General features: G+C 41.6%; 3 protein-coding genes across 7 annotated transcripts in view; all 3 read left to right on the forward strand.

The window, feature by feature from the left end:
* The first annotated feature begins 476 nt into the window (after positions 1–476).
* sars1 (seryl-tRNA synthetase 1) lies at positions 477–7,187 on the forward strand. The gene is made up of 11 exons (XM_061271980.1): positions 477–656; positions 1,538–1,608; positions 1,695–1,775; positions 2,281–2,439; positions 2,911–3,054; positions 3,131–3,286; positions 3,907–4,128; positions 4,207–4,336; positions 4,494–4,651; positions 5,468–5,597; positions 6,472–7,187. Exons 1-11 carry the CDS (start codon positions 521–523, stop codon positions 6,612–6,614), a joined length of 1,530 nt encoding a protein of 509 aa, XP_061127964.1. The 5' UTR covers positions 477–520; the 3' UTR covers positions 6,615–7,187.
* A 137-nt stretch (positions 7,188–7,324) lies between these two features.
* Positions 7,325–8,976, forward strand: LOC133149823 (PTB domain-containing engulfment adapter protein 1-like). Of its 2 annotated transcripts, XM_061271982.1 has the most exons (6): positions 7,325–7,548; positions 7,650–7,721; positions 7,913–8,011; positions 8,086–8,223; positions 8,297–8,401; positions 8,471–8,976. In XM_061271982.1, the coding sequence occupies exons 1-6, from the start codon at positions 7,504–7,506 to the stop codon at positions 8,537–8,539; spliced, it is 528 nt and encodes a 175-aa protein (XP_061127966.1). In that variant the 5' UTR covers positions 7,325–7,503; the 3' UTR covers positions 8,540–8,976. The 2 variants fall into 2 exon arrangements, with proteins under 2 accessions (XP_061127966.1, XP_061127965.1); XM_061271981.1 differs by having other exon boundaries at positions 8,086–8,401.
* Positions 8,977–10,977: 2,001 nt separating this feature from the next.
* The window catches only part of LOC133149872 (tensin-2-like), a 48,457-nt gene continuing 37,470 nt past the window's right edge, over positions 10,978–21,964 (forward strand). For 3 of the 4 annotated variants that reach the window (XM_061272062.1, XM_061272064.1, XM_061272063.1), the window contains exon 1: positions 10,978–11,933. In XM_061272062.1, the coding sequence (XP_061128046.1) occupies positions 11,805–11,933 (129 nt within the window). In that variant the 5' untranslated portion in view covers positions 10,978–11,804. Of the gene's footprint in view, positions 11,934–18,219; positions 18,395–21,964 lie in introns of those variants that run through there. The other variant, XM_061272065.1, reaches the window with a different exon arrangement.

The raw sequence follows: 21,964 nt of genomic DNA on the forward strand, positions 1-21,964 counted from the left end.
TCAAATCTCATCAAGATGCCAATGGCATGCAACTATGCCCCTGTGCATGTTGTCATCAAAGTACCATGAAACAATCCAGAAATATATTAATAATACATAAATGTGTTATTTTAAAATATACATCTTATTAATTGAAAAACCTCAGTCGTTTGAATAGTCAAAATATTAATTATTCAATTGATTGAAAGAGTTAACTTCGCAGTTTTCCTATTTTATGCGATATTGTGGGTTGCCAGAAATGTGTGGAACAATTCCAATGGGTAGTTTGTGATGCAAAATATATTGACTAATCAATAAAACCTGCCCCGTAAAATGCAAAAAAATATTTCACGACAGTTTTCTAAGACGGTAACGTTTTTTTTTAAGTGACCAAGCTTAAAGTAGAAGCAAAGAAATGCTAGTTGAACGTGAAGTCGTGTATTTTTGTCTCTTCAGCAACACGATTTGGCAACACAGAAGAGGCGTAACAAGCACGGGAGCTCTTTCTGGCTTTCACTTGAGTGTCAGACAACGTGTGGAGATGGTGCTCGACTTGGACCTGTTTCGGACCGACAAAGGCGGCGATCCTGAACTCGTCCGTGAGGTCCAAAGGAAACGCTTTAAAGATGTTACGCTCGTCGATAAACTGGTCGCCGCGGACACAGAATGGAGAAAGTGTAAGATGCCGCCTAACTCATTCAATCACCCGAGCAAGTTGCTAATGTCAGCACAACTCCATAAGGATTTCAATGATTTTAATATTGCCAGTTCTGTATGTCGTTTATGTGTCGATTGTTCATTAAGTGAAATGTACCGATAATGTCAGGACATTACCACTGTTCGGCATTACAATGCACAGTGAAGCGATTAAAATATTCGGTTTAATCCATATTTATTTTGTGTCCGTGCTAACCAGCGCTACGTTGGCTTTAACTTTAGACTGCAGTGCAGGTGGCAGTGCCTTACGCGATTTACAATTACAATCGTTACAGTGAGCGGGTTTCATTCCTCCCGAATGTATCGTGATGTTTCCATTTTACTAGTCAAACAACTCTCTCTGATTTAGTCGTGACAGTAAGCATTTTTCAACAGGGTTTAATGTGATGTGTGAGGTTGCATATGCTACTTCGCTGTGGTGCTAATATTAGCATCACCCTGTAGACAAAGTGAACCAAAAGGCAATATATTTCGCTTAACTGAGTAAACCGAAAACGTGCAATGCTAAATCTACACACAGGCACAACAGAAGTTTCAACAAAGGCGTGTCTTTTGGCAGGGTTAAGGTTGAGTTGGATTAGTTTCGCTGGCTAGCATCGTGCAATCTGACGCAATCCCCGCTTGCAGTTTGACTACCTCGCCCAGCTGGCTGACTCCTCCACGCTTGTCATTGTGACCCACACTGCAGACACGTAGTGTTGTTTGTTACATCGATTGCTTGTGCATACTACACTATAATATAATTGTGCGAAATTGTCTGTCAGCATGGTGGCATAACAGCTGTTTATGACAAACATATTCTCATGATTCATCTCTCACTGTCTTCCCCCATCTGAAACAGGCCGCTTCACTGCAGACAACCTCAACAAAGCAAAAAACCTTTGCAGCAAGAGTATTGGGGAGAAAATGAAGGTACATTCTTGACTTTTTTTAAAAAACGAATGTACAATAAAATATGATATCTAAATTTGACCTTTGACCCATCATGTCGTTAAAAGAGGAAAGAACCGGTTGGCGAGGATGAGTCTATTCCAGACGCGGCCCAGAATCTGGAGGCGCTCACAGCAGATACACTTTCGGTATGTGATGCGTTTAGTTATGTGAGCGCACGTTTGCACTAAAAAGATGTCTTCATACAAGGTTTCTGACAGTCATCCACCAAAATCTATAAATATTTACAGCACATGTAACATCTACTTTTACCACCTTTTTGAAATGTTTCGGTTTTGTGATACCGCTCGTCCTGTGCAGCTATGCCAATGCTAATGCTAACACTGCAACTGTGTTTACCTTTTTTGGCTTTGATATGATAATGCCACTCCATAGTCCAGTGGCAGAACAAATTGCCACATAAAGGCTGAAAACCAAACACTCAGTCATGTCATAAGCCAGAGAAATTCAAAACTGCATTTTTGGAAATAGATAATTGTAGACTTGTTGTTTAATATTACACTTACTGATTGGTGAGCTACTCCAGAGAACCAACTATTTGCCATTAAAAAGTCAAGTTTCCATAACTTGTTCCCTTCAACGCCTTTTACTTAACCTTTAAATATTGTTTCCTCCCTCCCTCACTCTGTGCAGGCCCTAACAGTGACCCAAATCAAGAAGGTGCGTGTGTTGGTGGATGAGGCCATGGTAAAAACTGATAGCGAACGGTTGAAACTGGAGGCGGAACGCTTTTCGTACCTGAGGGAGATTGGCAATCTTCTGCACCCGTCTGTACCCATCAGCAACGATGAGGTGGGTTTTGAATCGGATGAAAGAATTTTCACTGGAAATTACTGCACAGGCGTAATACAGCAGGGGATGAAGACGCCTTTCTATGTAGTAAATAGTATGGCGGAATTGTTTTGAGTTGGCTTATATGAACTGGAACAGGGAGCACTGGAGATGGCTTTAGAAGTCACATGGTGTTTATCACATCCCTGGTCTTGGTGACAGTGAAGTGCATGAGATTGACGTTACGCAGGCAAATTAGGCTTCTAATGCCATGTCAATCAGGTTAATGAATCATTTGCTTGCATCTCCTTAAAAAGTGACTTCACTTTTGAGTTAGACTTTAATAATTGTGACAATTAGTGAGGTTAAAGATGGATGGAAATCCAGCCTTTCAATCATTTGAGTGAGTCACTCCTGAAATCTGACCAACTCGTGTAGCAAAGTCAATCACACTTTTTTTGCCCATCATTTACAAATCTCCTGACTTTGCAGGATGCAGACAACAAGGTGGAGCGGACATGGGGTGACTGCAGTGTCCAGAAGAAGTACTCCCATGTTGACCTGGTGGTCATGATAGACGGCTTTGAGGGGGAGAAAGGAGCCGTCGTGGCTGGGAGTAGAGGCTACTTCTTGAAGGTGAACTGATTAACCATGCTCCTGGACTCTCCTGTTTTTTGCTTTTCTTACTGCTTCACTCTCTTGTTGTGTTCAGGGCCCACTGGTGTTCCTTGAACAGGCTCTAATCAATTACGCCATGAGGCTCTTGCATAGCAAGAACTACACCATGCTTTACACGCCCTTCTTCATGAGGAAAGAGGTCATGCAGGAAGTTGCCCAGCTCAGCCAATTTGATGAAGAGCTTTATAAGGTAAATGATACCAAAAGATGTCATACTTGAAACGGGTTTCTGAAACACATTCGACCCATTTTCACAAAGCAAAGAAATCAAATCAATCTGAAAGTCTGAAATAGCATTTTGTTTGGCACCAATTTCCCATAATCATCGCAACATCTCATGGACACTATCAAGTACAGACTGTTAACTTTTACTGTTAGTGTCATTGTTGCCATTTTTGTCCACTAATGGGGTGTACATATATGAATAAAAAGACGAGAAGTAGGCCTGTTTTCTCTAATTCGCCACCTTAATTCATAAAATCAGATTAAACCCATTACCATTAGCCATTGTTGATATAGAATTGCATCGTGTAAATGAAACTGTGACATTTTGTATGTTATTATGAGTGTGACTAATTTGTTGAAAATAAAACAATGGGAAAAAATTGTGTCAACAAAGAGGGTGTTGCTGCTTTTCAAGTATTAAATGGAATAATTGATAGGATTTACGAACATTCCCCTTCCAGGCAAGTTCCCATTTTGTTGCGAATTGCTATCAGTCACCAGTGTAATTAAGTTTCTGTGTGTCATTAATGCAGCAGCTCAATAATTTACAAGTTTTACGCATCTGTCCCCTGTGTTTCTATGTAGGTCATTGGTAAAGGGAGCGAACAAGCAGATGACAACTCCATCGACGAGAAGTACCTCATCGCCACTTCTGAGCAGCCCATCGCAGCTTTCTTGAGGGAAGAGTGGCTGAAGCCCGAGGATCTGCCCATACGCTACGGCGGCTTCTCCACCTGCTTTAGACAGGAAGTGGGCTCCCACGGTCGAGACACGCGTGGAATCTTCAGGGTGCATCAGTTTGAGAAGGTTGGCCTTGTCGGACCAAAGTGGTTATGACTCGATAAGTGGCAGGAAAATGTCAATTTTTTGTCTCTCTCGGCTTAGATTGAGCAGTTTGTCTACGCATCGCCGCACGATGGAAAATCGTGGGAGATGTTTGATGAAATGATCGGGACTGCGGAACACTTTTATCAGTCTCTCTGTATTCCTTACCGCATTGTCAACATCGTCTCTGGTATGTCAAAATTCCTCCATATCTGTTGTTGTTTTAAAACACACAATAGAATGTTATTTACAGTAATGGCCATCTATTAACATGTAGTTTGTCTACAGAGCCTTAAAAAGTATTACATTTGATTTCTCCAAATTAACTTGACCTCATTCATCCTCAGGTGCCCTCAATCATGCTGCTAGTAAGAAGCTGGATCTGGAGGCCTGGTTCCCGGGCTCTGGGGCTTTCAGAGAGCTGGTCTCCTGTTCCAATTGCACAGACTACCAGGCCAGACGCTTGCGTATCCGCTACGGACAGACCAAAAAGATGATGGACAAGGTGAGAAAAGTGCACCAGTTTAGACATAATGTTGATCAATTGATTTTTGGTCATCAAAAGTGTTTAAAGTGGAATTAAATGCCGTAATTGTCAGTGAAGTCAAAATGAAGCAAGTGAGACCTAATGAATTTCATTAATTGTTAGCAACCATCAGAGGTGGGTGCGATTTCAGGTCTAACTTGTTTTCTCTCTAAACGCTTTCTGTTTGTGTGTGACTATTTTAAATGAGAAAATATCAACTTTAATCCTATGCGTTAGTTAGGGTTTTTACTTTTTGCCATTCACGGTAATTTGGTTGTTCAAGGAAACTATTTTTGGAAATACCTTGATGTCTTTCCAAAATTAATCAATTATTCAACAAGATTGTCAAAGTAATTGGCCATTTTTTTTACTTTAGAATTGTCCAAATCGAAATGTCAGCCTCTAAACGGTAATTATTCGTTCATTTATGTATTCATCTATGAAAAAACAAAATCTTTGTTTAATCAAAACAAGATATTTGTAAACTTTGGAAAACAATAACTGCACCAGTAGGCGAATCAGTTTGGTGAATACAACATCAATCCTGCTTATGTAATGCTGTTTGATCATTTTGTTCTTTTCATCACAAAACAATACATAATAAACAACAGTAAATGGGAAAATGGTTATATAATACACTTTCTTGCTAAATAAGATTTTATATAATTGTTTGATTATTTGATTAAATAATCAATAGAACATCCGATCGTACAAATATTCTCTAGTGAAAGTCTTAAACACGCTTATCTATGGCTGTACACTCAAGACACTTCCTGTTTTTCCCCCTGTTTCCAGGCAGAGTTTGTTCACATGCTTAACGCCACCATGTGTGCCACCACACGTGTGATGTGCGCCATCCTGGAGAATTACCAAACAAAAGAGGGCATCATTGTTCCAGAGAAGCTCAGGGAATTCATGCCTCCTGGTAAGCAGTTACCAAGCTGTAAATCCATCCATCTTCTGTACCGCTTATCCCCACGGGGGTCGTGGGCGTGCTGGAGCCTATCCCAGCAGTCATCGGGCAGTAGGTGGGGTACACCCTGAACTGGTTGCCAGCTAGTCGCAGCCAAGCTGTAAATGTTCTTCTATATTAAGACCATGAACACCACCCTCAAATTCGGTTGAACCCAATGCAGATTCACGTCAGACTTTAGTTACAGGACTTGGTAAAAAATCCTGTACCAACTGAACTTGAACTTCAAGACTTGACGAGTCTTGCCTCTTTGCATGTATAAAGCTGCATTTTTCAGTCACATCTTGTATAATGGCCCCCCAAAGGCCATTCTAATATACAGTGATGGCTTTGGTGCCATGTTGAAATGAGTTATTTGTTGAAGCCAAAGCCTGTCTAATAGGAAAATATGCTTCATTGATGGCACTTTTGGCAGACTTACCAGTTGAATCCAGTTAAGCCCGTGGACTTGGGCGAGGCAAAGTTTCCTGCTTGCATGGGCGTGGCTAAAGCAGTATGAGAACAAGTAACCATTTCACATAGGTTAGACCTTCTGCAGCTGACAGAAAATGTTTGCATGGTTCTTATTGATCTTTTTGGGTTCCATTAAACAATTCAACTGAGAATACACAGTCATCTGGGAGTTATAGTTAACATAGAAAGGTTAAAGGTAAATGGGCCAGTGAAAGTTTTGGGATTTTTGTCATTTGCAGCAGTCGAACGTCTTCTGTCTCCAATAAACTGTGGGTGTGCGGTGTACATTAATTGTACAGGAAGTGAGGGGGTGACCAACTGCTCGTTTGTAATACCAGATTTGTCCACTTGTCTCTGCTGTTTACCAATCAAGGTTTGAACGAAATCATCAAGTTTGTCAAGCCTGCACCCATCGACCAGGAAATGTCCAAAAAGGCTAAGAAACAGAAGACTAAGCAGGCAGGAGACCAGAACCTCCCCAATGCCATGGAGGCGATGTCGGTCAACAACTCTTAGATGCACAAATAATAAATATTCTGGAATTCAGCCTTTCATTGTACCACCAAATTGTTTTGGAGAGAGAAGAAAACAAATATAGTTCGCAGTTTTTATTGATTAATGCTTTGGGTGGCTCTATCCTACCCAGTATGTACCACAATTAACAAAAGGATAGTTCCTGTGCATTTTTCAGCTGTCACAAACAAATGACTAACACGCATTCCGAGCCTTAAACAAACAGGATCACTGTCATTTCTGGCTTTGTTTGTTTGTGATTACTTTGTAGTGCATGGGGGTCACTGTAGTATGGAACCAAATCTGTCTTGAACTGCTCATTTAAGACCAAACCTAATTTAAAAAAAAAAAAAAAACTACACAGGTTAACATATATGCTAAAACTGGCTCAACCATCGCTAGTTGTATCTTGAATTTCTGCTCTGTCAACTGTTTATTTTAGGCTCTGAAATTCCCTCATGTTGCCTTTTCCCAGTTTCATCTAGTCACTATTGAATATTCAGCCTGTATTGAGAAGAAATCACAAAGTGGCTCTTACTGTAAGACAGCATATTAATAAATCCAGGTCATATGGAAGTTTTGTTGTGTGCGTCTTTAAATGCATTTCCAATTCAAAATCACTTGTAGTTGCCACTTGCCAGTGGTCATGATGAACATCTGATAACATACAATAAGGAAGACGTAAGTTGTTCATTAACTCCAGCAGACTTTACTCCCGTCCACTCAAGGAAATCCTGTATTGTCTACTGCCAAAACGGTAAGCTCAAATTACTTTGTGTTCCCATTATTAATGATTGCGTTGACCTCTTGTTTGTGCTTTCAAATGTGTGTGTATACTGTATATACATAAGAATAGTAGTTGCCCACCAGGCTGAATTTGCTACTGGGAAGGATGAGTGACACAGAGGATGACAATGAGATCTCTTTTACCGTGAAGGTACCTATTCACTATTGATCGTTGACTGCGATAGTTTAGCACTTAAAATAATTACGTATGTGCGATCCCGGTGCACTTATATTCTGGCATACTGTACCTAGTTTCTTGGGCGAGTGGAGGTGGTCCACCCTAATGGAATTAATATCCTGGAGGAAGCAGCTCAGAACCTCAAGGTATTATGGGAAACGTCGTTGCACCCTTTACATGAAGTTTGATACCCCTGTTCGAAACAATGGAAACGTTTGATTCCTAGAACAAAAGAGTGAAAGTGTCTACTGTATGTGGCCTTTTCTCCCGTGTAATGATTTGAAGATGTACATCATGTGGTAATTGACTTGTAAAGCTCTTCCTTGTCATCCTTAAGATGCCTGACCCATACTCCTCAGACAAGGCTGCAAAGAAGAGCAAAGTCCATCTCTTCGTGTCTCTGAGTGGGATTGACATGTTGGAAAACAAAACGAAGGTGTGCTCCTACCCGGAACCTATGTAGACCTCAAAAGCGTCCAAGCATGTGACATGACTTTGTCCGCCTGGCAGTTTCTGCTGTACACCTGCCCTCTCCCCACTATTTCCTTCTGCGCCGTCTTGCCTTCGTCGCCCAAAGTGTTTGGCTTTGTGGCCAAGCACCCTGCGGTGGACATGTACCACTGCTACTTGTTCAAGAGCGAGACTTTGGTGAGCATGCGTACATTCGCACAACTGGATGGTGGCCTATTGGTGGACCCCAACTTCCAAAACTTGTTCCCAGGCATACGTGCTGGTCTCCGCCATCGGCGATGTCTTCCGCGCCGCGAAAAAAGAAGAAAGTGTCCGAGGCAGTCGAGACCTGATAGTGGAGGCCCTCAGGCACAAGGTCAGCAGTCCTGCTGCATATTGATGAGACAGTATGTTCACTGCATTCTCACTGTTTTGTCATTTTCAGAACAAAATACTACAAAAGGAGAATTCTGAACTCAAGAAGAGGCTTGCAGACAAAAACAACCAACAATAAGGACTTAAGCTTGGAGTCTTTCTACATCTGCATGTAACTATAATACCAACCATTCTATTCAGTTGTGCACCTAAAATCAAACAACCTCTTCACAAACTCATCAGTCATTGAAAATGATCCAACAAAATGACACATTTAAAAATCCATGCCTCCACCTTTTGAAAAAAATGTCTACATTTTGCAAATGTGCATGAGGGCTGAATAATCTTGACTGCAACTTTAGTCCCTTTTGTTGTCTTCAGGGAAACCTTGAAGATCACTTGTAGAACGGAATTACCTTCAATCGTGTTTTTACCCTTTTAAATGTAGTTTGCATTGTATTCTTGTTTTGCATTCAGTTTTGCACCATTTGACTGAATTGTGGCTTAATGGACAACAAATTTTGTATACAGATAAAACTGGCAGTGGTCACTGAGTTAATAAAATTATTGATTTAAGCGGTGTAATCTTGTAATTGGTCAGAAAGAAAATGAAAACCATTTAGGTGAGTGCCTTCACTTACATGACAGAATCAACTGGGTGTGCTCGAAAAGCTTGCAGACGTGAGAAAATAATGTCGCTGACACTTGGCTCTGTACTTAGCTACTAAAATATTGACATATTTTTTACTATTCTAGTGTAGCACTCGTTAGCGTTTGTTAACTGCTGTTAGCTTTTGACAGTCTGATTTATGCTGCACAGAGAGTTTCAAAGTGGGCTCTTTTTCTCTTTGCGGCGTCATCATCACATTATTCTGGACATAACAGGTCTCGACCTGACTTTTAAGATCAACTTCCTTCCATCCTTTCCATGATGACTGAGCAGACTGACCTAGACACAGTTTCCGTCTTTTGTACTTTCCATATTTCTTTTGCCCTTTAACAAACATTTACAATGTCCCATGAAATGTTTGTTCAAGAATGACGATATTTTTTTTCCCAAATGTGGCAAAAGTGTTCGCCAAGCAATTTTCTTCATATTTTTTTCGAGTGATATGATTTTACTCTTACTTTGCGGGGTCATGGTGTTGCAAGTGTTAAATTGTCATGTTTTCTTCTATCCCTGTTTGAACTGGCAAATATTTTTGTCCTAAATCATACTTTCATTCAAAAAAATCCTATAAAATTGCCAGACAATGAGAATATATTCATGGATGTCGATGACTACATAGTCCATATCCCAATGTTTTTGAGATTTTAATTCTTTCTCAGTTCTCTCAGTAAGCCCCATACTCTCTGTGTAATGATAATGTTATCAAGAATTTCACTCTGCCCAAAAAGGTAGTACCGTGAGAAATAGACAAATATGCCCAAATACATTATCCAGAATGGGTGTACATGATAACATAATTTGAATGAAATTGCTCCACCAAGTGTAGAGCTGGTAAATTGCATTTTCATGACCCTCATGACCAAAATAATTAACTACATATACATCAATAAAATGTGATTTTATTAAATTATATGAATACATCAAAGGAAAAACACTGGTGATTTATTAACATGTTAACATTGCATCCTGCCCATAAATTCTGCCCCAAGAGACAAAACATGGAATAAAAAAACTGTGAGACAGCACATTTTTAACATTGCAATGCTTTACGAGACCTCACCATGAGAACACAACATAGTATATATTTTTGTTGCTATTTTTGGCCCAACAAACATGCTGTAAAGCCACACACAATGGGTCACACCACTGCCAAACAGACCAAAATACTTTTGCTGCTATGGCTCCTAAACTTTCCTCAAAGAAAGAATAACGTTTGTTTGTTCCATGGGGACTAAGCGGTTCAGAAAATGGATGGATGGATGTTTCTGTTTACCCCACCATTCTCTTTCTCTGGGCTTTTCCCTTTTTTGGTTTCATTTGGTGTTGTCTGCGCTCTTCCCTCTGACCTAGCCCTCACTCTGTTGTTCCACCTTCTCCTCATTTCGCCATCTTCCAGAAATAAACCATCAATCTATGTTCATCCAGAGTACATACTGAGTGTTAGCTGTTCCTGCCAAATATGCTGCTTGCTACAGCTGAAAAACACTTTGGCCAATAAAACTGTGTAAAAGAGGGTTTGTGAGCCCTCCCCCCCTAGTTTGCAAGCGGAAAATCAGGTTTTCACTGGGTATAAGTGAGAAATCTTCACAGTTGATTAGTTGGAGTTAATTTCATAGCATGTAAAACCAGGAGGAGGGATACCGTTGTAAACGCTGCATTCTGACCTCATGTCTGACAGTAGAAACTTCCAAAGAAAGGTGAGATTGTTGAATGCAGGGCTTTAGGGAGATCTACTCGTCTCTCTGGAATTGATTTGTGTCCAAGGAAGGTCTCCTGGGAAGCTTTCTTGAGGCAAAATGCTTGCAATAACAAAGATGTGGCGGGTAGGGTGGGGGCTTGTGGAGGTGCATACAGAATTTGCCTTTTAAGGGGGTCTGCTCTCTCTTGTGCAAGCCTTGTGAGCTCATGCGAAACCATCACAACAGAATCATTTGAAAATAAACAAGAACCTAGAAACACGTGCGGAGTATTTTCTGCGCTCTCTCGGCTGAAAGAGTTGGCTCCCCTTTCAGGATATCTTGGCTGATTGGACCATATGTATGTTGTTTACATACTTGAGCACAGTGAACAAGAGTCTAGGGCTGAGTTGGCGGCGTGACGAGCATCCTATCTGCCGCCGTCACCGCTGTGGTTTTCTGGCTTGTTTTCCAGACAATACCAACAATGTGCTTTACGACTAAGCCGGCCAAAGGGAGGCCGCCTGCATCTGGGGGCAGGAAGCCCAAGGAGATGAGATGAGAGGGAGGAGGGGATAAGAACAGAGAGGTAATTGTGTGTATATATAAGAGTGAGGTAACCTAGCTGAGCGGCAGAGGCAGAGCGGGCAGGACAGGGAGATGTGTTCTTGGGATGGGAAGAATGGGGAAAAAAAGTGAAGAAAGTGTAGCTGGATTCTGGAGAGTCAAAGGAATGAGGCAAGTCGGAAAGTGTGTGTGTGTGGGAAAAACAGAATAATGGAGCAGCAAGTGCCAGCATGGAGTTGAGTAAGAAGTGTTTGTAAAGTGTACTTGGAAAGGAAAGAGGGGTGAGCATATCCTCCCCTCTGTCCCTTCTCGCAAGTCGAGCCAGGCTGTACCAGAGCCAGGAAAAGGGGAAGGGCCTCCATCTCTTTTTCTGGCTGACAAAAACAGCTGCCCGGAGCCCGATTGAGAGGCTTTGCAAAGGACCAGGAAGACGAAGACCAGTGGTGAATAGGAAGGGGAGACATCCCCGAGGTCAGGACCCGTCCACCTACATGGGTTGCATCCTGAGTTCGGATTGGTGCGGGGAGGACGTGGTGGCAGCGGTGCCGTTGGTCAGGAGCCCGTCCCAGAGGAGTCGCAGCCTGGACAGGAGTGACAGTGGCAGGATGAAGCTGATGAAGGTCAGTGTGGGAGTGTGATTTCTCCATAGCATTACACAGTGCATGGTGGAGGTGGCGCAGTGCATGAGGGGCTCGCAAGGAAGACTAAGCTTGCTTCAGTGTTTACAAACACATGAATGTCATGACATTGAAGACTATTTTGGAATTTACAGATTTTTTCCATGGTTCTCTCAGTATTTACGAAATTGGTTACGATATTGTCTTTTTTTACAAACACACAATCTTGAGACAAAAATATCTTCCATTAATTACAAGTGTTATTAAAATGAAGACTAAAGGGGGGGTCCTTCCATCTGTGGCCCCTTCTCAAGGTTCCTCATTTTCCCCTGGTAGTTTTTTTTTTAGTTTTTCCTTGCCCTTTTGGGAGCTTAAGATCAGGGGATGCTTTGAGAATAATTGTCAATTTTTGTCTATGTGAAGCCCTTTGAGACTGCTTGTGATTTAGGGCTATACAAATAAACTTGACTTGACTAAATTATTTGTTATTTAGGGCTATACAAATAAACTTGACTTGACTTGACTAAATTATTTGTTTGCAAAAATAAAAGTATTATGAAATTGTCTTTAGTGTTTACAAAATATATTTTTAAGGAATGTATGGATTTTCTTTATGGAATTTAGTTATTTATATGGTTAAAGAAATTGAAGAAAAAATTACATATTGTTCACAAATATGTGACCAAGTCATTAATGATGGCATAAATCTGTACAGTACACAAAGTAGTTATGCAACTGAAGACTGTTTACATAAACACAAGTAAATTATCATCAGTGCTTACAAAATACCATTATCTTTGATGGAAAAAAACACATAGTGGCACCATTGAATGCTCTTGATTTGATTTTAAATCACTGTCAACTGACTGTGATGGCATGACAGCAATTGTAGTGTGGCAAAGTTTCAGAAACAGAGGTCAAAAATCATATCAGATGTTCAACTCCATTCCATGTGACTTGATTATGAGGATGACATCGCCATCCCATCGCACATCTGCGGTGACGCAAAGCAGTGTTGCAACGGGTGCGTTGCCGTCAGCGCTGTAATGCAATGACACACTGATAATGCACAATGAGGCAGTCTGGCTGCTGGATGAATCATGTCAAGTAGTTAATCGTGACTGAGTATTGCTCTTGTCACTGACAAAGTGGTAAGATAACATTAAAACACGGTTTGTCGTGTATTTATCTGTCTCACTTACATTTAGTACATTCACAAGTCTTTCTTTTAAGTCTCTCAAGACTCTTGCCTTCTGCCATCTGTGCTCCATATTTAAACACGTATGCTTGGTTGCACCGCATGTCCCCGCGGGGCCAAAATCACACGGCAGCACTGTGGGAATGCGGCGCCCTCTGGACCACGTCAACTGGCGGTGAATGACCCCTGCGAGAGTAAATGTCTGTGGGAAGCAGCTCGATCCCACTAAAAGATGTTGTCTCTTCTATTTATGGAGTTTTTTTTTTTTTTTTTTTTAAAGCACTTGTTTGTCTCAAACGTTTTAGTGTGTGAACTGCAGTTTAGTGCGGCTTGTTCCCGTCAATATTTGGTTATGAAATCTAGGCGTACCGTGTGATCCACGATCCATGATTATTTGTTTTTGTGACAGACTCCACCCATGTTGAATAAACAGGTCAATCAGGCTATCAGAAAATACAGAAGGGTAGAAGTTGAAGCTTCATTTTTCTAATCCATTCACAAATCCACTCAATGTGCTTCACAGGAGCACCAAAAAGTTCTTTGCTAGCAAGCGCAACTACCATTCTCATGTTCTCACTTCTCTTCCAGTGATGTTAGCAACCACTGAAAACTAAAAAGAAACCACTTTTGCTTTTCATTATTAGAAAAGAAAATTAAGTTTGACATTATGATTCTTTTAGGTCTCATTTGTCTATCTCCCTCTGTAATTTTCATGTGAACGACAACATTTAGATTGACCTAGACTGCGGCCTGAAGCCACAGGCATTCACTATAAACACACCCGAAACAGGAAGAGGCTCTGCAGGAACAGCTATTGGTAAATATAGAGCCACTTCAAATGAGAACACAACATAAGACATTCTCTCTCAGCCATATTACTGAATGAAAAAAAAAGCTGAAAAAAACCCCAACGTAGATTCAACTTCGAGTGTGGTTGCTGTACACTGTAAACTATAGAGTCCTGTGGTTTCAGAATGATCATATGGACTCAACTTAGAAGTCTTGCAAAGGCAGAAAAATATAAAGTATTTTCTTTTGGAGTCCCCCAAATGCTCTTAAACAGTGTTTCACTGCCTTAATTTAGTCAAGGCACAGAAACTACATTAGAAAAGCAGTACACCAAAATGTCACAAGAAATGTTATCTAGATAGTGAAATAATGATGATCTTGTCTCAGTTTTCTTCCAAATTTGACGTTTATACTCTATGTGAAATCTGAGTATGTTTAGGTGACCACACAACTGATATATTGGTGGGAAGCTATGATTTACAGTGAAGCCCTGCGTATGCATGCTTACGATATACTGTAGAGTTGAATGTAACTGATCCTTCGTCGTTTAGTATGTACTGTTTCTGAGCTCAGGTCATGACAAAGTGATGACACCATTGCTGTGGCACCATCTTGACTTCAAGAAAATATGTTGGTGATTTGGGTAGTTTTAGGCATACAATAATGAGTGCTTTGCTGCTATCTTGTGTCATCTATGGGCAATTACAAACCTTTTGTGGACTGTGCCGATTATACGCATTTTTACGCTTTTCCCCACAGGGCTGAGTCTCTCTTCCTTACGAAATGTGTGGGCTTGCGGGTATTCTGTTAGTATTGATGGTCAATTAACACAAGTCAATTTGTAGCTTCTATTGTTTTGAGGAATTCAATTGTCATTATATGCCACTGACTTAGATTTATGAAAAAAGATTTGTTTGTGGTAATTAGCCAAGACTAATTTTTGGACCAGTGTGACTGACAGTGAGGATGATTGTTTGTCCGTATGTGCCCTCTGATTGATTGGTGACAAGTCCTTGGTGTTGACAGAGGCAAGAGATAAGGACTGGGATAGATTACAATAGTATGGACGAAGACATTATTCTTACTAGTCAAGTCAAGTTTATTTGTATAGCCCTAAATCACAAGCAGTCTCAAAGGGCTTCACATAGACAGAAATTGACAATTATTCTCAAAGCATCCCCTGATCTTAAGCTCCCAAATTACTGCGCATATGATATTGAGAAACAACATCTTTTCTCATGTTGCAGTCAGTTCCATTACTTCTTTGCAATCACTGATCCAGTTCAATGGTTAGCATTATCGTATGCCTAAAAAACTTATATTGTGATAATTTTCCAGAAAACTTTGGTTGCCAGGATCCACTATATACATGCTAAAAATTTGGTTTGGTGTCATTGGAGTGTCTGACAACCTCATGCTTTGTTGCTCTTAAACAGCTGCACTTTATCAGCACTCTGGCTTAGTGCTGTTTTACACAATCCAGCGCCGGTTCTCTTGCCTCCTCCTCCTCCTCCTCCTCCTCTCATTTCCTGTAGGCCCCTACTCTGTCCTTTTTGTCATTTAGCCTCCTCCACCAGTTGTCATTTGGACAAAGCAGAAAAACACAGGCAACATGATGATGACTTTTTTAACGTCACATCTAAAGTCATTCTTCCTCAACCGTTTTCCCAAGCCCAACTCCATCTACCATTCACGTGGGACCCTCCCCCACTTTGGTGACCGCCCCGTTCCCTCATTCCAACCCCAAGCATCAGTTTCCTGTCTCTCTGTCCTCCTAACCTTCGTGAGTGGCGCCCACCCATTGCATTTATTTCAGTAGCCTTCACCTATTATTTTGAATCCACTTCTCGGATACACCCAACTTGCCCAACTTTAACTTCATTCCATTCCACGTCACATAAAATGTACCGTAAATAATAAACTTCCAAAGGAAAAAAAAAAAATGAAATCCACACATTCCATACCTATTAGCAAGAGGCATGGACTGCATTAGTCAATTCTTTACGTTCAGAACTGCAGTCATGTTCTCCTTTGATTGTAAGGGATATAGTTACCCAGCATTATACTTTTGAAGTGAATGCAGATGGTGCCCGTCATAGCTCTGTGGTAGAGTGGTCGTTTCCCAAACCCAGAGGTTGAAACTTTCATCCCCAGCCATTTTGACTAACATAATGCCCTTGAGCAAGACAAAGAACCCCCAGTTGCTCCTGATACTGCAGCAGCAGCATCAGAAAATGAGGCAACAGTGTTTGAGTCCAAACGGTAAAAAGCGCTATACCTGTACAGCCCATCTGTCATGTACTAACGCAGCACAGATAGAAGCACAGATAGAAGTTAAGGCTCCAGAGAAATTAAGTCATACAGACATTAAGTTGTCAAGTGTCCACCACTAGATGGTAGTGCTGGCGCACTGTAAGGTGTTGAGGACTAGCACTGTGTGTTTCAGCTTTTTTCAACTGGGTCACTGTGCTGTTTTATGTATAAAATACATGCAGTGTAGTTAGTAATAATAATAATAATAATAATAATAATAATAATAATAATAATAATAATAATAATAATAATAATAATAGGCGGCTCGGTGTCCCACTGGGTAGCACGTCCGCCTCACAGTTAGGAGGATGCGGGTTTGATTCCACCTCCGGCCCTCCCTGTGTGGAGTTTGCATGGTCTCCCCGGGCCCGCATGGGTTTTCTCCGGGCACTCTGGTGTCCTCCCACATCCCAAAAACATGCTTGGTAGGCCGATTGAGCACTCCAAATTGTCCCTAGGTGTGAGTGCGAGTACGTATGGTTGTTTGTCTCTGTGTGCCCTGCGATTGGCTGGTAACCGGTTCAGGGTGTCCCCTGCCTACTGCCCGATGACGGCTGGGATAGGCTCCAGCACGCCCGCGACCCCCGTGGAGACTAAGCGGTACAGAAAATGGATGGATAATAGTAATAATAATAATAATGATAATAATAATAATAATGATAATAATAATGATGATGATGATAATAGTAAGAGACAAAGACCACTTGCATCTTCTGGACAGGGATTAAAGGTCCTGGTGCCCATGATACAAAGCCTACTCGTCACACATCAAGAAAATACCTTTAAACTTCAAATGTATGAATGTATGAAATAGTTCCTTCCTTCCTTCCTTCCTTCCTTCCTTCCTTCCTTCCTTCCTTCCTTCCTTCCTTCCTTCCTTCCTTCCTTCCTTCCTTCCTTCCTTCCTTCCTTCCTTCCTTCCTTCCTTCCTTCCTTCCTTCCTTCCTTCCTTCCTTCCTTCCTTCCTTCCTTCCTTCCTTCCTTCCTTCCTTCCTTCCTTCCTTCCTTCCTTCCTTCCTTCCTTCCTTCCTTCCTTCCTTCCTTCCTTCCTTCCTTCCTTCCTTCCTTCCTTCCTTCCTTCCTTCCTTCCTTCCTTCCTTCCTTCCTTCCTTCCTTCCTTCCTTCCTTCCTTCCTTCCTTCCTTCCTTCCTTCCTTCCTTCGAAGTGACATCATGCCGCCGAAAAATTAGGCCAAAAATGCAAAGTTACGGTTGCAGGCAGATAGTGAGTGCCACCCTGTGGAAGCAATGGGGTAACCAACAGTTTACGCATCATCAATTATGGACAGTGGAACTCAATTAAACGGCATGGTGTTATAATGACATTGTGCTAGTTTATTGGTGACAACTGTTTTTGAAGCTGATGCATTTTAACAGTCGGAAAAGGATCTAATGAAACGTGTGTGTTGTCATGTCACAATGACAAAGTGGCTGTGATGGCTATTTTTCACCACTCAAAATACACGTACAAATCTCAGCTAAATTGTTTATATTATCCCTGTCGTGTGTCTGAAATACTGTAAGCAGTGAAAGGTGGTGAGTAATCATGAAGGGAAGAAAATCATAATTTTCTAGTGATTCAGCGTTTGAACAGCAATTAGGACCACACACACACGCACACACATGCATACTGCAGTACACGTGTAGTGTATATCATGCATATAACGTAAATGTTGTTAACCCGGCGAGACGATGTTAAAGTATATGTGTCTATATTGTTGTGTATATTCAAGTAGTGCTGTTGTCCGCCCCAAAAGCAGCAGTGTGGCAGTATTTTTGTCCAAACACAACTTTTAGGCACTTTATCTGTATACAATGGGTCTGTATTTTCTACCTGTGCCTTGTTCGTTACAAGAGGTGTGCAACTCCCTTTAAGGGGGCATTTGACCCAATCCACACTAGCCGCCTTTGCGCTCCCCAATGGAAAAGCGCAAAGAACTAATGTCACGCCTCCAGTTGCAAAGAGCTGCGTGTGGCCCCACCCGATTGCTGCAGCCCACCACCACCCACTACCACCACAGACTCTGAGGGTGGACCGGAGCAGAGCAAACAAGTGATCTCATTGCAGCAACAGTGAAAGAGTCCGGCCGTGTTCGTGAAAGTTTGTTTCGGCATGAGGGCCCCCCGTTGAAAGTTCAAGCATGTTTAGCAGCAAAGCAAGCAAGGTAAGCGCATTTTAAATCCGATTGTTTTTCCCGATCCAACACTTGTGCGCGTGTGTGTGTTGGATGAGTGATGCGCACTTTGGATTGAGCGGCATGTTTTCCGCGTCAACTTGACGTCAGTTCAAGTTGCACAGATCACGTTGCTGAATTTATTCAATGGCCCTTGAAGATCGAGCCAATAAATTCTCTAACAATGTGACTCCTTGTTGCGATAAACCTGATTCCAATGACATGCGCGTCTTCGGGAGGGGGGTCATATGATGCATTAAGCAGGCCGCCCCCACCCCTTCACCCCCTCGGGGTTACTGCGTCAGAGCAAGTCATTTGCTGTTAATGTCACACAGTTAATTCAAGGATTACAAGAAAACTCACCAGCGCATGGAGATGTGTGTGCGTTTGCGTGCGTGCGTGTGCGTGCGTGTACAATGTGTGTACAGTGTTTCCCAACCTCTTGCGCCAATTAGGTGCATCCTGCATTATAAAAAGATTGTCTAGTGGAAAGGCATTATTTCGTCCGCCGCTTTATCTCGCTGGCGTATATAGATGAAGTTAATTAATTGAACATCATTTCCGGACCAATGATGTCCAGTAAAATTATATATTCTCAGGAATGACTATGTTATTACATGTGCAAACTATGTAAACTCACCCAGAGTCCTATTTCATAATTGAAGCCAGACATGTTCCAAACATGTGGAATGCGGGAACGTTAGGAGCATGGTGCATTAATACGGGCAATACTGCATAAACCCATCTGGTGGCGCTTTTCAACTTTTATTTTCAGGATGTACTTTATATTTAATACATATTCTAAAAGCTTGCATATACAGTAATGAAATATCTCAGCGACCTTTGAGGCTTAACATTTTAGCCGTCATTTCTTTCATGTCTGTCTGCCTGACTCGGGTTCCTGTTCACAAATATAGACCTATTTTACGTTAAATAGTTAAATTGAATGTTTTAAATTACACAGATTACCTGTGTATTAATTTTAGGCGATAACATTTTTTTATTTTCATGTTTGCCAGACTTCCTGTTCCCAGATGACTGTTGTACAATTTAGTGGTTTATTTGGGGATAGACGCGTGTAAATGACAATTTACTGCTTGCTTGTGCTTTAGACAGTTTCGCTGTGAATGTGTGAATTACTTCCAAAGGATTTCTTGCTTATGTTTTGTTTTTACCAAGTTGCTAGGAATGTAAATGAGCTTTTTGTAAATGTCTGCACAAATATGCAGATATTGTGTCCATTAATGTGCATTGTCCTTTTAAAATAAACAACCAAAGCAAAACAAAATTTTACTCTTTTGTGTGACCATTTGAGATGCACACAGAATATCTGCCTAATCCACCTGCATCATGCCTCATGGTAAAAATGTTAGAAAGACCCATCCGTGCAAGATGTAAAGTACCCACAATGCATTTACATAGCATCTTCAGAATCCTAAAGTGTGGGATCCTATTGACATTATGTCAAAAGCATATCAACATGATTAATGATTGTTGTTTGAGCTGGCTCCACATGATGACGCCTTGTCGGAGACCCCATCCTGCTTGACAGCGTAAAGAACAACCAACAAGCTGATAACATTGTGTGCAGTGCCACCGACTTTTCCTCCATCAGTAGTGGTGCTGTCATTAGTAAGATCTAAAACTAAATTTGATGCATGACACTGGCACAGAGGTTTTTTATCAAAAACGTCAGGTTAAAAGTGGGAGTAAGTGAAAAGATTAATGATTTACAGAGGCATATCATGACTTTTTATGAGAAGGTTGTGGGGGGACATTTCACCACTGGAATAGCTGGAATACAACATCTTTCATTTGTGTCATTTTATATGAAATTGCTGTTTTGAAGGTCTCATGCAATTGAGTCACAGTTCACCCGCCCACTTCGACAGTGCCAATGGGCTTTTGTTACTGTTGTGAGTGGGAGAAGGAGGGTGTAGGCTTGTGGGTTCTGACTAGAGTGGCTTCTTGTTTTCAAATAGCCCAGAGTTTCAAGAGAAATGCAAGTAATATTTGAAGAGAGAAAGCCAGAATTGTTTACTTGTGGAGGCAGGATAAACTGAGTCACCAAATGATGCTTGCCAATTCGCGTGCTAAGCTACGCAAGTTGGCTGACTGAAACGAACACTGCAGCTCTGCTTACCTTATGGCTTTGACATTATAGTGCTTCCATGTTGTGTGCTTGGAAACGGTGGCTCTATAAATAGGCAGATAAAAGAATGACTTGCTTGTTTAATTGCACATGACAGGGGGGGGGGGGGGGCGCTCCAACGACAAGCGATTGAAAGATCAAATCTCCGTGATATGTATCCTTTAAGATAGTTTATGCTATAGATCATGTACACCAACAGCTGTTTTGCTCCAAGCTGACTGATGCATGGGCTGGATGATGCCACTGGGCCCACTTCAGTGCACATGCTTAGCATTTTTAAAGAAAACCAGATGTTGTATTTTGATGGTAAACATGAACAAATGAAGCTGGGATGTCAGTGCTGGTCCTTTGAGACCCCTTCTCTCTTTGTGTGTGTGTGTGTGTGTGTTGCTGCTAACAGCAGGACTCCCGAAGAGCGGAAGTACGCCGTGGCGGTGCACTGACCTCACCTCAGGAACAGGCACTCTCTGTTCCCTTCCCTGCCTGTCCCACCCAATGGACACGGAAACAAACACGCACACACATATACACACACACGCACGCACACGCAGCAACACACACACACACACACACGCACACACACACACACACACAAATTAACACGCATGTAATTACTGGAATGGATGCCAGTAAATGATGCTGGCATCCTGATAGCAACACATGTGACAGAATTTCAATGGTGGGTGGGTCTTACATAAGCATGATATAACAAACAAGCCAATGAATGGTCACATTTTTCAACAGGGAAACTGTTGTTTTAGGTAGACTTCTTTCCATTTAATGTCCAAAACTCTGTTTAATATTCTGATGTTCTGTCGAATTCCAATTCCTTGGGAATGTACTACCTCCAATCTGCACTGACTATAAAATAATCTGTGATTCTTATCATGCTGTACATTCTCTCAAGGTATCTTGTCAGTCCCTCACAAGTGTCTAACTTCTAAACCATTGGCATAAAGACTATCGATTCTGGATGCTATGTGATGCAAAGTGCCATTGACTCGCGATCAGTCCAGGGTGTCGTCCGATTTTCTTCCAAAGTCAGATTAGGTAGGGTCCACATGCAACAGGACAGATGGTACAGAAACTGAATGTATGGATGGAAAATAAAAATAGACCCAACCCTTTGCACCCTGCCCTTTAAGTGACCAGAAGCGTACCTCTTTTTGAAGACACAAGTGTGTGTCTTGTGTCATTGTCACTGACCCTGTGTGGCCTAACCTGAGGCCATGGTACCCAGTCCTGTCGGTCATGCACCCCTCCCACACAGCAGACCACCCTTGTCCCACTATGAGGTTATATTTAGGAAGTAAGAACGAGGGAAGACGCAAGGAAGCGGCCAGGGGTGGAGCACACCAATGACCTTCTCTGTGTCGATACATCTGTTTATTCGTGTGCATGCGTGCACC

Source organism: Syngnathus typhle, linkage group LG2, assembly GCF_033458585.1.
Source record: "Syngnathus typhle isolate RoL2023-S1 ecotype Sweden linkage group LG2, RoL_Styp_1.0, whole genome shotgun sequence".
Classification (NCBI taxonomy): Eukaryota; Metazoa; Chordata; class Actinopteri; order Syngnathiformes; family Syngnathidae; genus Syngnathus; species Syngnathus typhle.

Coding starts and splice junctions, on each gene's coding strand:
- sars1 (XM_061271980.1), top strand. CDS start 521: ATGGTGCTCGACTTGGACCTGTTTCGGACCGACAAAGGCGGCGATCCT. Junction 1,776..2,280: donor TCACAGCAGATACACTTTCG/GTATGTGATGCG, acceptor CACTCTGTGCAG/GCCCTAACAGTGACCCAAAT. Junction 3,055..3,130: donor GTAGAGGCTACTTCTTGAAG/GTGAACTGATTA, acceptor TGTTGTGTTCAG/GGCCCACTGGTGTTCCTTGA.
- LOC133149823 (XM_061271981.1), top strand. CDS start 7,504: ATGAGTGACACAGAGGATGACAATGAGATCTCTTTTACCGTGAAG. Junction 7,722..7,912: donor AAGCAGCTCAGAACCTCAAG/GTATTATGGGAA, acceptor GTCATCCTTAAG/ATGCCTGACCCATACTCCTC. Junction 8,012..8,085: donor TGTTGGAAAACAAAACGAAG/GTGTGCTCCTAC, acceptor TCCGCCTGGCAG/TTTCTGCTGTACACCTGCCC.